At 35.9% G+C, this 13,198-nt stretch overlaps 5 protein-coding genes across 5 annotated transcripts; 1 reads left to right on the top strand and 4 right to left on the bottom strand.

The window, feature by feature from the left end:
• Positions 1-119: 119 nt before the first annotated feature.
• Positions 120-1,004, top strand: LOC126743068 (uncharacterized). The gene is made up of 3 exons (XM_050450005.1): positions 120-694; positions 756-866; positions 951-1,004. The coding sequence occupies exons 1-3, from the start codon at positions 212-214 to the stop codon at positions 987-989; spliced, it is 633 nt and encodes a 210-aa protein (XP_050305962.1). The 5' UTR covers positions 120-211; the 3' UTR covers positions 990-1,004.
• Positions 1,005-4,097: 3,093 nt separating this feature from the next.
• LOC126743071 (28S ribosomal protein S17, mitochondrial) lies at positions 4,098-4,967 on the bottom strand. Its single transcript, XM_050450009.1, has 2 exons — positions 4,582-4,967; positions 4,098-4,518 (listed from the first exon to the last, which is right to left on the bottom strand). Exons 1-2 carry the CDS (start codon positions 4,699-4,701, stop codon positions 4,159-4,161), a joined length of 480 nt encoding a protein of 159 aa, XP_050305966.1. The 5' UTR covers positions 4,702-4,967; the 3' UTR covers positions 4,098-4,158.
• A 562-nt stretch (positions 4,968-5,529) lies between these two features.
• On the bottom strand, positions 5,530-7,021 carry LOC126743065 (serine/arginine-rich splicing factor 11-like). Its single transcript, XM_050450000.1, has 4 exons — positions 6,857-7,021; positions 6,618-6,790; positions 6,049-6,559; positions 5,530-5,990 (listed from the first exon to the last, which is right to left on the bottom strand). The coding sequence occupies exons 2-4, from the start codon at positions 6,720-6,722 to the stop codon at positions 5,818-5,820; spliced, it is 789 nt and encodes a 262-aa protein (XP_050305957.1). The 5' UTR covers positions 6,723-6,790; positions 6,857-7,021; the 3' UTR covers positions 5,530-5,817.
• A 1,064-nt stretch (positions 7,022-8,085) lies between these two features.
• LOC126743072 (putative odorant receptor 92a) lies at positions 8,086-9,410 on the bottom strand. The gene is made up of 6 exons (XM_050450010.1): positions 9,024-9,410; positions 8,868-8,967; positions 8,706-8,810; positions 8,504-8,659; positions 8,331-8,446; positions 8,086-8,252 (listed from the first exon to the last, which is right to left on the bottom strand). Exons 1-5 carry the CDS (start codon positions 9,383-9,385, stop codon positions 8,375-8,377), a joined length of 795 nt encoding a protein of 264 aa, XP_050305967.1. The 5' UTR covers positions 9,386-9,410; the 3' UTR covers positions 8,086-8,252; positions 8,331-8,374.
• A 1,077-nt stretch (positions 9,411-10,487) lies between these two features.
• On the bottom strand, positions 10,488-11,503 carry LOC126743292 (odorant receptor Or2-like). The gene is made up of 5 exons (XM_050450322.1): positions 11,128-11,503; positions 10,983-11,076; positions 10,818-10,916; positions 10,611-10,766; positions 10,488-10,556 (listed from the first exon to the last, which is right to left on the bottom strand). Exons 1-5 carry the CDS (start codon positions 11,490-11,492, stop codon positions 10,488-10,490), a joined length of 783 nt encoding a protein of 260 aa, XP_050306279.1. The 5' UTR covers positions 11,493-11,503.
• Between the last annotated feature and the right edge of the window lie 1,695 nt (positions 11,504-13,198).

The following is a 13,198-nucleotide window of genomic DNA, read 5'->3' as shown; positions in this document are numbered from 1 at the left end:
AACAATATATTGGGACAAATTATATAAAAAAAATAAAGGCCGGACCTGTGCTTTTTTAAAATTGCGTCACGGCAACATCGTTATAATGTCACTTAACTGTCAATAGCGACATGTGTCAAATGTTTTTAGGTTATGTTGCCTAGCTTGTAGCTTACCCTCCAAAAAAAAAGCCATTTTCAATAAATAAAATTCGATTTCCCAGGTAATAAACATGAATAATCGTGATAGTTCCTCCGAAACTCCCGACACAAGATCAAAAAATAAAATCATACAGGACTTAATCAAGGAAACTTGCAAAAAGTTAAATATGCAACGCAGACAAAGGACCAGAGACAGATCCCATAAAAAGGATACCAAACTTGAAAGGGCAATTGCTCAACAGAGTCCCAAAGTAGAAGAACCTCCGAGTGAGTCACCAACAGTATTACTTCCCTCTATAACTGAAACAAATTGGAAAAACTTTGAGGAGAGACTGAACAATGACACCATGGACGAAGTAACTAAAAAACTAAACGCATGTTTAATTCGAATGCATGGCTGGGATGTGGTCGAGACCCACTTCACGAGCCTTCATTTTGTCCGCAAGGCCTTAATTGAAGCTTTAATGAGTAGAAACTGGGACAATTTGCTCATATTAGTTGTTATGTTTGCTAAGAACTATAGTAGTCCTGTTTTTACACCTTTTATAAGACTTGTAAGTGAATTATGATCACTTGTGAATAGAAAAGTGATTTCTTATTAATTATTTGTTTTAGATGTGTCAAATTCTCAAGTACTACCATCCTGGCATAAGGGGAACAGAACTAGAAGACCAAATAGACTTAATTATTGAAAAACACAGCCGAAGACATGATGCAAGAATAAATGTTAGTAATAATGTTGTTATGTAGGCTTTTTTTTACAATAAAATTTTGTCAATTTATAAACCATTTTGTGACTTTTTGTTGTAGCATAAAACTTATTTATTCGAAAAAAACAACCATAATTGAGGGGGTCAGAAGCCAAGGGGTCCAAGTGAAATTTTTTCAGAAATTGATCTAAGTGTAAAAACTGAATGGTGAAACATTATTTTATATCATGGCAAAGAGAACTAAGTGCGTTTCAATACTAGTGCTACTCTCTATAAACTGTTGAGAAAATCAGCAGATTCAGTCGCCCATATTGTAATTGGCATAGGAAACTAAGTGCGCTTGAACCCCTTTGCCACTCGAGCATCAGTCATTTAGTAGATTACACACGAGTGGAAGAGGTTAAGTTTTGCAAGTTTTTAAGTTGTTTTGAACTTTTTTTAAATCAAAATGGTTACTTCTGATGAAGACCAAAATGGTAAGTTCTCAAAGTGCTATATAATTTGTTGAAATATGTTTTCCTTGACGTAATTTTTTTTTTTAATTTTAGATCCATTTAGTGATAATTCCGATGTTGATATGGACTACGTCCTAAATCAAAATAAAATAGTTCACAGAACAGAACACAAATATATAGTCACAGTTCACAGTCTTCTTCAGATTCAGAGCTTAGCATAGCAGATCAAATTTGTAGATACTAATGTAATGAACATTTTACCGAAGAAGTGCGCACGTCTATATTTTCAGATTTCTGGGATCTCGGAAAGAAACAAAATGGTTGAGACTTGCAAACTTTGTTCATTGTTTCATGTGTTTCTAAGCATATTCCTAAACGACCCAATCGACTTGCAGTTTCTCAAAAAAGACTTCAGCACAATCATAACGTTGAAAAATTATCGCGTTTGTAAGCAGTTTTTTTTGTGTACGTTGGATATTTCTCAGAAGAGGTTCTATAATGCTGTCAGTAAACAAAGAAACAGGAATCGCCCATACAGATCAAAGACGTCGTCATACTCCTGGAAAGAAACTAAGCGAGGACACTATCAATTTAGTGAAAGAGCATATAAATTTCTTTCATAAGTTTATTGGCCATTATAGAAGAAAGGATTACCCAAACCATAAATATCTATCTCCAGAATTAAATATTTCAAAAATGTACAGTTTGCATAAAGACTTGTTCACAACGATGAACAGATCCTGTAAAAATCAGCAAATGCCGTGAAATTCATGCCGTAACACTCAGTTCAACCTTAGTTTTCACCGGCCTTACACAGACACATGCTCAACCTGTGATATTTTAAAAATCAAAATGGATGCCCCAGATCCAGGTTCTGAAGAAAAGAGAGCCTTACTCCGCGACCACGAGATTCATTTAAGGAAAGTGTCTTCTGTTAAATCCTTGAAGAATCAGGACACTACCTTAGATAAAGAATCCCTCCAAACTCGTCATGTCATATGTTTTGACCTGCAAAAAACTCTACCCACTCCATTTGTTACTGTTTGCTGCATAGCAAAGTGTACTATTTACATCAACTTTGGACATACAACCTTGGAATACATGATCTAGCTACTGGTACTGGCAACATGTATAGCTTACAAACATATTTACTCCTGATGATTGGATCCATTTTGTGGGAGGCGTTAATCGCATATTTATTGTGGTTAAAATGCAGCCTCTTGTAGGCCTTAGTAAGATGCAATGGTTGCATTTTAAAAAAGCCAAACCTTACAAGATGTTTTATAAAGAAAGTCTACAACCAAGAAATCAAAAAAATACTACTGGACGCCCAAGGAATCAGCCAACCACTGTAGCATTTCCAAATTTGCATGTTACCCCACCAAAAATCAAACTGGCCAAGTATCAGAATCTCTTGCAGTTACTACCTTTTGTTCCGCCTGTACATCATAAATTTTACAAGGATCTGTTATATGAAGGAAAAACCTCAAGGCTTCAACAACAACAAATTAATGTCACCCAAGAAGAGGATACAGACGCTAACAGAAATTTTGAATCCGATGATGATTAATATGTTTTTCTTTATATTGAGTTCATGTTAATTTCTCCATTAGAATAAACATTTCTTTATTTTGGTAAATTATTATGTTCTTTATTTTTAAGGTAAGGGGGTTTAAGTGACTGGCTTATGAGTTTTAACTCGCAAAAAAGCCTTACATAAACCAAAAAATGTAGCCTAGAATTTATGAAATGCATTGTGAAACATTAAAATTACAACATTTAATAAAAACAGAAATATAAAACATCACCGAATATTTTTTAATGACCTAAAACTTTAAATCAAACATTCTCAAAACTCTTAATTTGTTACTTGGACCCCTTGGCTTCTGACCCCCTCAATTGTAATGAGAAATCTATAATCCATCTGGAAAGTATCAAAGGAAAAAAGGAAGGGCAATTATAATTTTGGAGTATATATTTTTATTACTTAAATTATAAAACAACAAACAATTCATTTTATTTACTTATGCATTCTCCATTTAATTGTAAACACTTAATTAAAGGTTTAGTTACACTAGAAACTATGTGACTGCTATACTGGTCGATGATGGGAGGTACAGGCATGTAAAATGGGACAAATCAAACCTTTGTTACTTTGGGGGGTTGCTTGTTCCACTTCAATTTTCATTAGTCCCCAAATGTTTTCAATATCACAACACTTTGCATTATTAACAGTACCATCAACTATACAGAGAAGCATAGCACCACATTAAAATATTGCTACCCAAACTATTATGTCAGTGACAAATTTGAACTCTAACATTTTCTCTTGATAGGATTTTAAGATGGTTTGCACCAATTAGGAAACAATTCTTCTCGGATATAAAAATGTTCCTAAAAATATCTCTCTAACAACATTGACAAAACTTCACTTTTGTAAAGGGGTTATTACAGGGATCTTTTTTGGTTTCCTTGATATATAGCTTTCTCTTTTCAATGATGTGCCAGTTTGTGAACACCCCTTTAATTCTTCATTAATTTCTAAATCTGTTGGCGACTTTACACAAACACATTTTCTATACAAATATTTCATCCTTTTTATTTTTTCTACTTGCGACATTATTTCACAAAACTCATACCTGTTTACAATCAACATTTGATAGATACTGTTGTCATGAATTACGATTTCATCCATAGCCACTATCAGCAAAAACTACTTCAGGTATTAATTTTGTCTTACAATGTTATGAAAAGAAAATATATTAAAATTAGAAAAAATAAAAAATGTTGGATACTTTCTAAACAGAATATACTATATTACACAAAAACTACACATACAAAAACTCCACTTAACTAAACAGCATAAGGTTGCTCAGTACCATCATCATGATACTTAATATAAGTCTCCACATGGGTAAAGTCTTTTTTGTCTTCCTGCCAACCTCTCGGAGGAGCTTTGTCATAATCAAACCGGCCACTCCTCTCACCATAAACTTTATTAATAGCCTCAATATCATCCCTGAACTTTCCTGCGATTATTTTTTTACCAGTTAAGGGACACGTCAAGTCTCCCAGGGGGTACACCACCTCTTTCACTTCGTGGGTAATCAGTTTAGTCAGTTTCTTTGCCAGTTGTTCGATCAAGACCACATCGCCGGTTTTGCACAGTTTGCTCGGATCGTGGGCATAAACGTATTCGTGTTTTGCAAAATACTATAATGAGAAGTTTTATATAATAAGGGAGAATTATAATAAAAGAAATTAAATTATATTTACCATGTTTAAGTTTGTATCCAGTTCCAATCTTTTAACTTTGAATTTGGACGCGCCAGTTTTTAGGCTTGGCACGCATACGCCTAAGAGCATGGAGGTTTTTTGGGCTGCCGGTAGGGCCATTTTAGCGGTTTGTTTATTAAAATTAGTTAAGTTTTTCTTGGATAGTTTAAATTGAAAATACTAAAAAAATATATATATAATTAATTGAGGTTATGTCAGGGTTGACAGCTGATTTCCACTTTTTCTGTTCTCTTTCAGATGCCTCTGGTCTAAGCAACTTAGGCTATTCTAACCAAATACTGTTCCCTCTGCTGAGGTCTGTACTTCGACAGGGCTCAAGGCTTCTTTTTATTTGTGGTTTCCCTTAAATTTCCACTTTTTGATGTTAGTGTTGCTCAATATTGAATGACTGGCCTCAGCTACTCACTTCTTCTCTTCCGGAGTCTTTCTGGTTGGTCCAAGAAGGCTAGATGGTTTTAGCTAAATGAGCTATTCAATCATGCTATCCTCTAGTATAGTGTGTATTAAAACTGAGGAATTCTTTGTCCTTTCCGTCCCCTTCGTCCATATTGTACCAAACTTAAAGGGGATTTATTTGAATCACTGTTTGAATTCTTTAATCTAGTTTCAGCCACACTGTAGTCTGTACTCACTTATTAGGGTTATGTCCAATGCTGAACTACTGACGTCATAGTAAATATCTAAACGTAAATTGTTTTCTCTGATCTGCTGCTCGACTCTAAGCTCTCCTAATGATTTAATAAACCAATGAGTTGGCAAAATGCTAAAGAATACGAAGAAAACATTGTCATTGACAATGAAATTGAGATCAAATATATTTGAGAATTGTTCAAATCTTAATTCGCAATCGACCAATAGATGGCGCCTTGTATCTCCCTTTCCTTTATTTCACATTCACACACTCCAAACTTACTAAAATGACACAAATTCTTAGAAAAAAAAACTATATTTTTTTTAATTACAAGACGAGACACATCTTATTGGGGACAAAACACCGATGACAAATGAAAAACAAAAAATTTCAGTGGACGCTCACCCAAACTAACCATTTGACAATGAAGGCGCGAAAAACAAACAAAAAATTACTTTTCGATCTGTTTTGGGTTTTTTGTAAGCCATTAGAGCTAAAAAAACTGTAAAATATATAAACATGTAAAAGTACCATTCTCTCGCAACAACTTACAAAAAACCCATAAACAGACATCCCAAAAATGGTCAGTTCAAGTACGAATCGTTATAGTAATTTTCTCTGGACATGCTCCTCGGCGAATCTTCTTCTTGTTTGATGTTGCAAAGACATTCGGGATTCCCACAGTCCACCATGCAATCGTCCTCCTGATTACGTGGCGATTCGCGCTCCGGATGGTGACTATTCTTCTGCTGATAATCTGGAAAAACTTCTACTTAAGTACCTCATAAGACCCCGCTAAATAAAACAACACTTACCGACTTTCTCAGACTCCGACCTCCTCTTCTCCGCAGGCAAATCCGACTTAGAACTCTTCGCTTCAGACTCGCTCTCGCTCTTATTGTCCTGGGATGAGTGTCTCCTGCCGCGACGCCTCCTGCTTTTCCTCCTTCTCCTTCCGCCGCGACGTCTCCTCCTGCGGCTCCGGTCCTGGGGCTCCGGAGTGCCTCCCGCGGTACTTCTGCCCGACTCGCTCTCCTCGCTGCCCTCGTGGTCGTCATTGGAGTAATTCCTCCTGCGTCCGCCGCGTCTCCTTCGGCGTCTCCTGCGTCCCCGTTTTCCGCGTCTTCTTCTCCTGCAAGCGGTCGGTGACGGTGCGATTTGCCTAAACCGTCTAAAGATCGCGTAGTCCCGTTTGTCCAGCCCCAAAACGTACTTCCCGCTTCGGTGTCTGATTAGGCCGGTGTGGAGGCCGTGGTCTAGGGCGCGACGCACTTGCATCGTCACGTTTCTGGCGCCATCTTTGTTTTTTTTCAGTAAGTTAGTTACCTGAAATAATGTAGAAGGGTAAGTAACGAGGGCCGTCTGTTAGTCGTCCGGTACTTACGTGTTCGATAATTTGTTTTTGGCTTGATCCTTGTTTCTCTTTCAGCATGGCGATCGCCTCCATGACGCTCTGCAAGAGCCGCGGTTCTTTTCCGGTTTTCTTCATGTTTGATCCGTTGGATCATGTCCAGAGAACAGGAACTTACTATACGCCAGGGTCCACTAAATCATACGCTAAAGAACACCATGAATTTTGTCGAGTTAATGTTGAATTTAAAGAGGGTTTTCGAGGGTACTTACGACAAAAAAAAAACGTAAATTTTGACTATAACAGCGACATTCTCGGATGACGTGCCCGTTACCAACGTAAATAATTTGGTTTTTGTTCGTTCATGGCTAGCCGGGCTAAGCAATTCGGGCAGGTGATGAGTATACAGGTGCTTTAGGACATAATGTGTTCAAAAAGTTTGAAAATTTACGCAGTTTTCTTAAAAACGCAAATCGGTTAGTTGCCTCCACTGTCTGTCAAAAGCAATTTGAATTTGACAGACCCGAACGGCTTAAAAAGAAGGGCTAGCTGCAAAGAAGTCTTATGGTGATTTCTACTTCTTTAATTAGTAGTATAGAATTCAAACTTGTCAAATTCCTAGAGACTTAGATACAATTGTATAAAGAAACTTAAAATTAAAATCGTCAGTTGCCCCTGGGTCTGTCAAACACAAGCAGTGTTGCAAAAGATATCAGCACCAAAGCTTTTTTCTCGTGTTGGAAAAATAAACTGTACATTCAAAAATAAATAACAACCCTGAGAGCAAAAAAAAAGTCGTTTATTTTAACAGACACTATATCTATTTATATAATATAGGTAAGTACTAAGGGTATATTCCGTTTATATATTTGGTTATGATAAATAGTAAAAAGTTGTTTTATTTTTGACGTCTTTAGGTAAAAGTTAAATAACAGTGTTAAAAACAAATTTTTTAATAAATACTGGACTGCCAATTCAATGAAAAGTGAATGACCACTATCAGGTGCCGCCATTTTGCGTGATTGTGTCCTTTCGATGTTGGTCACTCTGACGAATTTCAGTTGTACCAATTGTAGGGAAATAAAAGATTTAGTTAAAAACAAAGGTTATTGAAACCCTATCATTTGGTTTTTATTAAACCCATTTTCAACAATTCTAATTTGTGACACATACGTTTTAATTTAGAATGTCTAAAAACAATAATTTAAAAAAAAAAAAAATTTAATTCGTGACAGATCACACGTCAAACGTCAGCGTCGCCAACTTCATTACCTTTATTTAATATATTTTTTGTTGGCAACACTGAAAATGTTCAGAGTGACCAACATTAAAATGACACAAGCATTATCAAAATGGTTGCCACCAGGCAGCGGTCATTTTTGGTTATGGTGGCCATATGCATTAGTAGTCCAGGTATATTTATTAAGTTCGTGCCACAGGTATTTTACTGTCAAATGGCACTCGTAGTTTTATCAGTATAGACAATTAAAACTTGTTATTTATGGTGCAGTAATATTTTATTAAAGACAAATTATGCCTTGGAATGGCAAAAGCGATTAGAGAGAAAGAAGTTCTTATTGCTAGTTCTGTCTTATGGTGATTTCTACTTGTTTAATAAGTTTTCACGGTTTAGAGTCCGTATCTGCGAATTTCTTCTATGTCCGTGACCTAAAACAGAAAACTTTGATGGATTTGACCGGTACTTTCCTACCAAGAGACTCTTGGATTCTTATGCCGAATTCTTACAAGAATAAGTAATGCTTTGAGTGTCAATAGGCTTAAAGGTGAGTTTATATTTCATATTCAGACGGCTGATACATCCGTTGCATCAAAGTAAAGAAGGAATAGGCCGAATTAATCACCTGAAATGTCTTTTTTTTTAATATGATCCAACGTTAAACTGTCAAATAATTTCATACAGACGTAAAGGAGGCCAGTGATAAAATGGAAAACTTGCCGGCGGTGAGGTAAAGTGGCCTTTTACCGCGTTCCATGATAATAAACAGAATTTTCCTCACTCGCACGCTGTAGTCGACCCAGTCGGAGTCGTAACACGCCTTACGGATTGCCGCACTCTGTAATAAACATTGATAACCCTGAAGGAACTGATGAACCACTTACATTTAAGATGATCTCGTTGCCGAACCAGCAGTAGACCCCCAACTGACACATCATGGCCAATAAGAACAATAACATAGAGAAAAATTGAAAACTGAAAATTTTAACCTGAAAAACGAGATGATTTTTCACTTAGGATCCCGTCTCTATTCGGCATATTCTTACATTAACTAACTGAAAACCAATATTGCAAATCGCCACGATGCTGGCCAGGTACTGGATCAGTAGAATCATGGAAAAAACATTTTCCACCTTCTGGACAAGCCTAAAAAAGAAAACTCTGACAAAATAACGACTTTTCTCGAGATGATAAGCGCTTACGTGATAACCTTGTTGTGATGATACACGCAATTGTTCAAATGTTCGATCAGATCCTCTTCGTTCTGCAGATTCCCGGACGTCCTGATCTTCTCGTTCAAGACTTTGGCCTGGCCGTTGATGATGCACATGAAATTATACGCCAGAAAGTCCAGGGCGCTATTGGTGGCCGCCGAGTGGGACATCCCCCAAATTTGGAGGAAGTAAATGGCGGCGTGGAGTCGTCCCAAGTCGAACAAAGAGAAGGGAATCGGGAGGTTTTTGTCCGTGAGTAAGGGAATGGTACTTTGGAGGAAAACGGTGACTGCACAGTTGATTAAATAACCGAACCCCACCTGTTTGGCCACCCGGAGGGATTTCTGCATTAATGGATGTAGGTGACGGGGGATAGAAACCTGAAGAACAGTGTTACCTTTATAAAAAATGTTGAAAGAGAAGATTGTCAAATTACCACTCACCAAGGCATCGTCCTCCAAAAACTCATACAAATCCAAAAATTCTTTTTCGTGCCAAATAAACGAAATATGCTTGAACGTGTAAGACTCGATAACAATGAACACGGTGCAGACCTCGAAGAAGATCTTTGGTCTTTGATAAGAATAGGCCATTTGAAGGACCAATAGTAATTGAAATACGAATTGTATAATAAAAGCCACGACTACCCTGAGTTTTCTTGAAAACGGTTTATTCGGTACTGGCCAGTAAAAGAAAAAGTTAAAAACCAGCCTGGGACTTTTGAAAATACTGTAAAAGTCCATACTTGGGTTCATTTTAAGACTCGTGACGTTTTAGGTGAAGAAAATTATATTTTTTCATATATATGTATATAGTCACAGTAGAGTGCCACATAAAGAGCCAATTAAAATCTCTAGTTGTCTGTAATTTTCTTTTATTAAACGAAAGTCTATTAAGCGTTATTATTTATACTATAAAGGCATGGAAAATTGGTTTTTAAGTTTTAATTAGACCTTGGGAATTAACCATAAAATATTTAAATAATTAATAAGTAAAGGAAGGAGTTCTGTAAACGTGACATGAATCGAGATTTTTTTTAGATTTAATCAGTCACAGTCCAAGGGCAAAAATCATTTTTTTTATGTGTATACGCAGCTCAGAATGTGATTCCATTCGAGAGAAATAACCATTTAATTTTTCGTTTGTAACATTTTAAAGTAATAAAATGATAAGGTCTTTATTTTTAGCCCTCGATAGTCCTATTATACCTCATAATAATAATGAGTTCAAGATAGGCAACCGGCATTACTTTCGTCCAATATTTATGCGGACCAACGAGGGTGCAAAAAATTGACTTATTTCATTAATCGATTTATACTTTGTATAGAAGACATTTTTGATGGATTGAACATGTGGCGCGTATTTTAATAAAAATCTGTTAAATTGAATGCATTAATAATTTATTTAAGATAAATTAGGCTTTAAATTTATACTACTGGTTTTCAGACATGTTTACTCATGCTCACTCTGTTTATACATTCGTTGCATCAAAGCGAAAAAGGAATATGCCGAATTAATCACCTGAAATGTGAATTTTATTAACACCACCCTCTAAACTGTAAATTAATCTCATACAGAGGTAAACGAGGCCAGTGATAGAATGGAAAACTTTCCAGCAGTGAGATAGAGTGGCTTTTTACCGCGTTCCATGATAATTAGCAGAATTTTCCTTACTCGCACGCTGTAATCGACCCAGTCGGACTCGTAACATGCGTCACGTATTGCCGTGCTCTATAATAAAAACATTTATAACTTTGACGTCATAGATACAATTTCACTTACGTTTATTATAATCTCGTTGCCAAACCAGCAATACATCCCCAACTGACACATCATGGCCACGAAGAATGATAACATAAGAAAAAACTGCAAACTGAAAACCTTAACCTAAAAAATGCGCCATTTTGTTGAGACATTAATGGAACTTCTCCCTTTACTTACAATAACTAATTGAAACCCAATATTGCAAATCACCACGATGCTTGTCAAGTACTGGATCAGCAGAATTATGGAGAACACCCGTTCCACCTTATGGACAAACCTGATGAAACAATATAATTGTAATGTCAACTTTTCAATATAGAACACTTACATAATAATCTTATTGTGATGATACACGCAATCGTACAAATATTCGATCAAATCCTTTTCGTTGTTCTGCAATCGGCCGGACGTCCTGATCTTCTCGTTCAAGACTTTGGCCTGGCCGTTGATGATGGACATGAAATTATACGCCAGGACGTCCAGGGCGGAATTGTTGGCGGCCGCGTGGGCGATTCCCCAAAATTGGAGGAGGTACATGGCGGCGTGGTACCGCCCCAACTCAAAAAGAGAGAAAGGAATCGGGAGACTTTTATCGGTTATTAAGGGAATGGTGTTGTAGAGGAGGACAGTCACTGCACAGTTGATTTGGTAGCCGACCCCCACTAGTTTTGCCATACGTAGGGATTTTTGCATTAGGGGATGGAGGTGGTGAGGGATCGAAACCTGAAAGTGAATCCGAATTAATTCACTTAACTTGCCGCAAGAGGTCAAAGGTTTATAGACATGTATGTAACCTTCTTCAGGGATCATTTTCTATAAGGAACTTAAAATACTTCTTCAAAAGAAGAGATCTTAAGGTTTCACACTTGTGTTTAAATAATGCAAAACATTCATCCCTTTAAAATAATTTTTTTTTAATCGTTTGGCTTTGATAAGTTTTAGTACGTATACTTACCAAAGTTTTATCCTGTAAAAGCCCATACAGATCCAAAAAATCCTTTTTTAACAAAATCAAACAAACATGTTTTAATACGTAAGACAAGGGTGGAGTAAGGATGGTAAGTACTTCCAAAAAAATGCTCAAATCACCAAAAGAATGGTAAGCCTGAGTCGCGGTGAAACAAAGGAAAACTAACTGCAAAATCGAAGCAATGGCGCTAAAAGTTTTCAATAAAATTGACGTTTTCGAGTTGGGCCAGTAACCGAAGAAATATAATGTTAATTTTGGAACTTTGAAAACTTCGTGGAGGTCGAACTGATGGCTTTCCATGGCTGTTCGATAGTATAACTGTGATTTATTAAGCGAACAAAGTTTTTAATGAAGTGTAATTTGTTGCCCCAAAAAGAGACGCTTTCGAAGTAAAAAAGTTATAGCACGCTTATTAAGTTAATAGACGTGCTAAAAAGGCAAAAATATAAGAAACCATAAATGAATGAAAGTTAAATAATGCCAATTTATTTAAGTACTATTAATTTTAAAAATATTTTTTAGCAGCAAGGTCTTTGTTCTTAACCCTCGATGTTCACGTTTTACTTATGCGTAGCCTAGGCAACAGACATTAAGGACCAACGAAGATGAAAAACATTAACTAATTATATTATTAATCGATAAAAAAATTTTAACATATTTTTTAGGTTAACAGAGGTGCCTGAGAGGAAAAAATATTATGAAACGTAAATTAGCGAAAATCCTAATATAACTAAAATAAAGCCAATTTATTTAAGTAGTCATAAGTTTAAAATATATAGCGTAAGTCTTTGTTTTTGACCTTCGATAGTCTCGTAATACTTCATTGTGTGTAACCTAGACGACCAAGATTACTTCTACTTAAGATAGAGAAAAATATAAAAAACCATAAATTAATGAAAAATCTTAATTTTACTTAATCTAATAATGCGATTTTGTTTAAGTCGTATTACTATTAAAATATTATAGCGGTAAGGTCTTTGTTTTTAACCCTCGATAGTCTCATTATCCTTGGCGTAACCTAGGTAACGGGTTTTACCTGCACTCACAAAAGGGACCAACGAGGATGAAAAACATTAAATCGTTTGATTATCAATCCGTAAAAAAATTGGACACATTTACTAGGTCAATGGAGGTACTAGAAAAGGAAAAATAAAAAAACGTAAATAATTGAAAAATCTTAATTTTACTTAAATAATGCAATTTATTTCATTAGTATTACTTTTAAAAGTCTTTGTTTTTAACCCTCGATAGTCTGAATATTCTTGGCGTAACCTAGGTAACGGGTATTACCCGCACTCACAAAAGGGACCAACGAGGATCAAAAAATTTAAATCGTTTTATTATTATTATTTTTTTACTTGACACATTTATTAGGTTAATAGAGCTATTAGAAAAGGAAAAATAGAAAAAATCATAAATTAACGAAAAA

This window comes from Anthonomus grandis, chromosome 12 (assembly GCF_022605725.1).
Source record: "Anthonomus grandis grandis chromosome 12, icAntGran1.3, whole genome shotgun sequence".
Classification (NCBI taxonomy): domain Eukaryota; kingdom Metazoa; phylum Arthropoda; class Insecta; order Coleoptera; family Curculionidae; genus Anthonomus; species Anthonomus grandis.
This window is presented reverse-complemented; position numbering and strand designations above follow the sequence as displayed.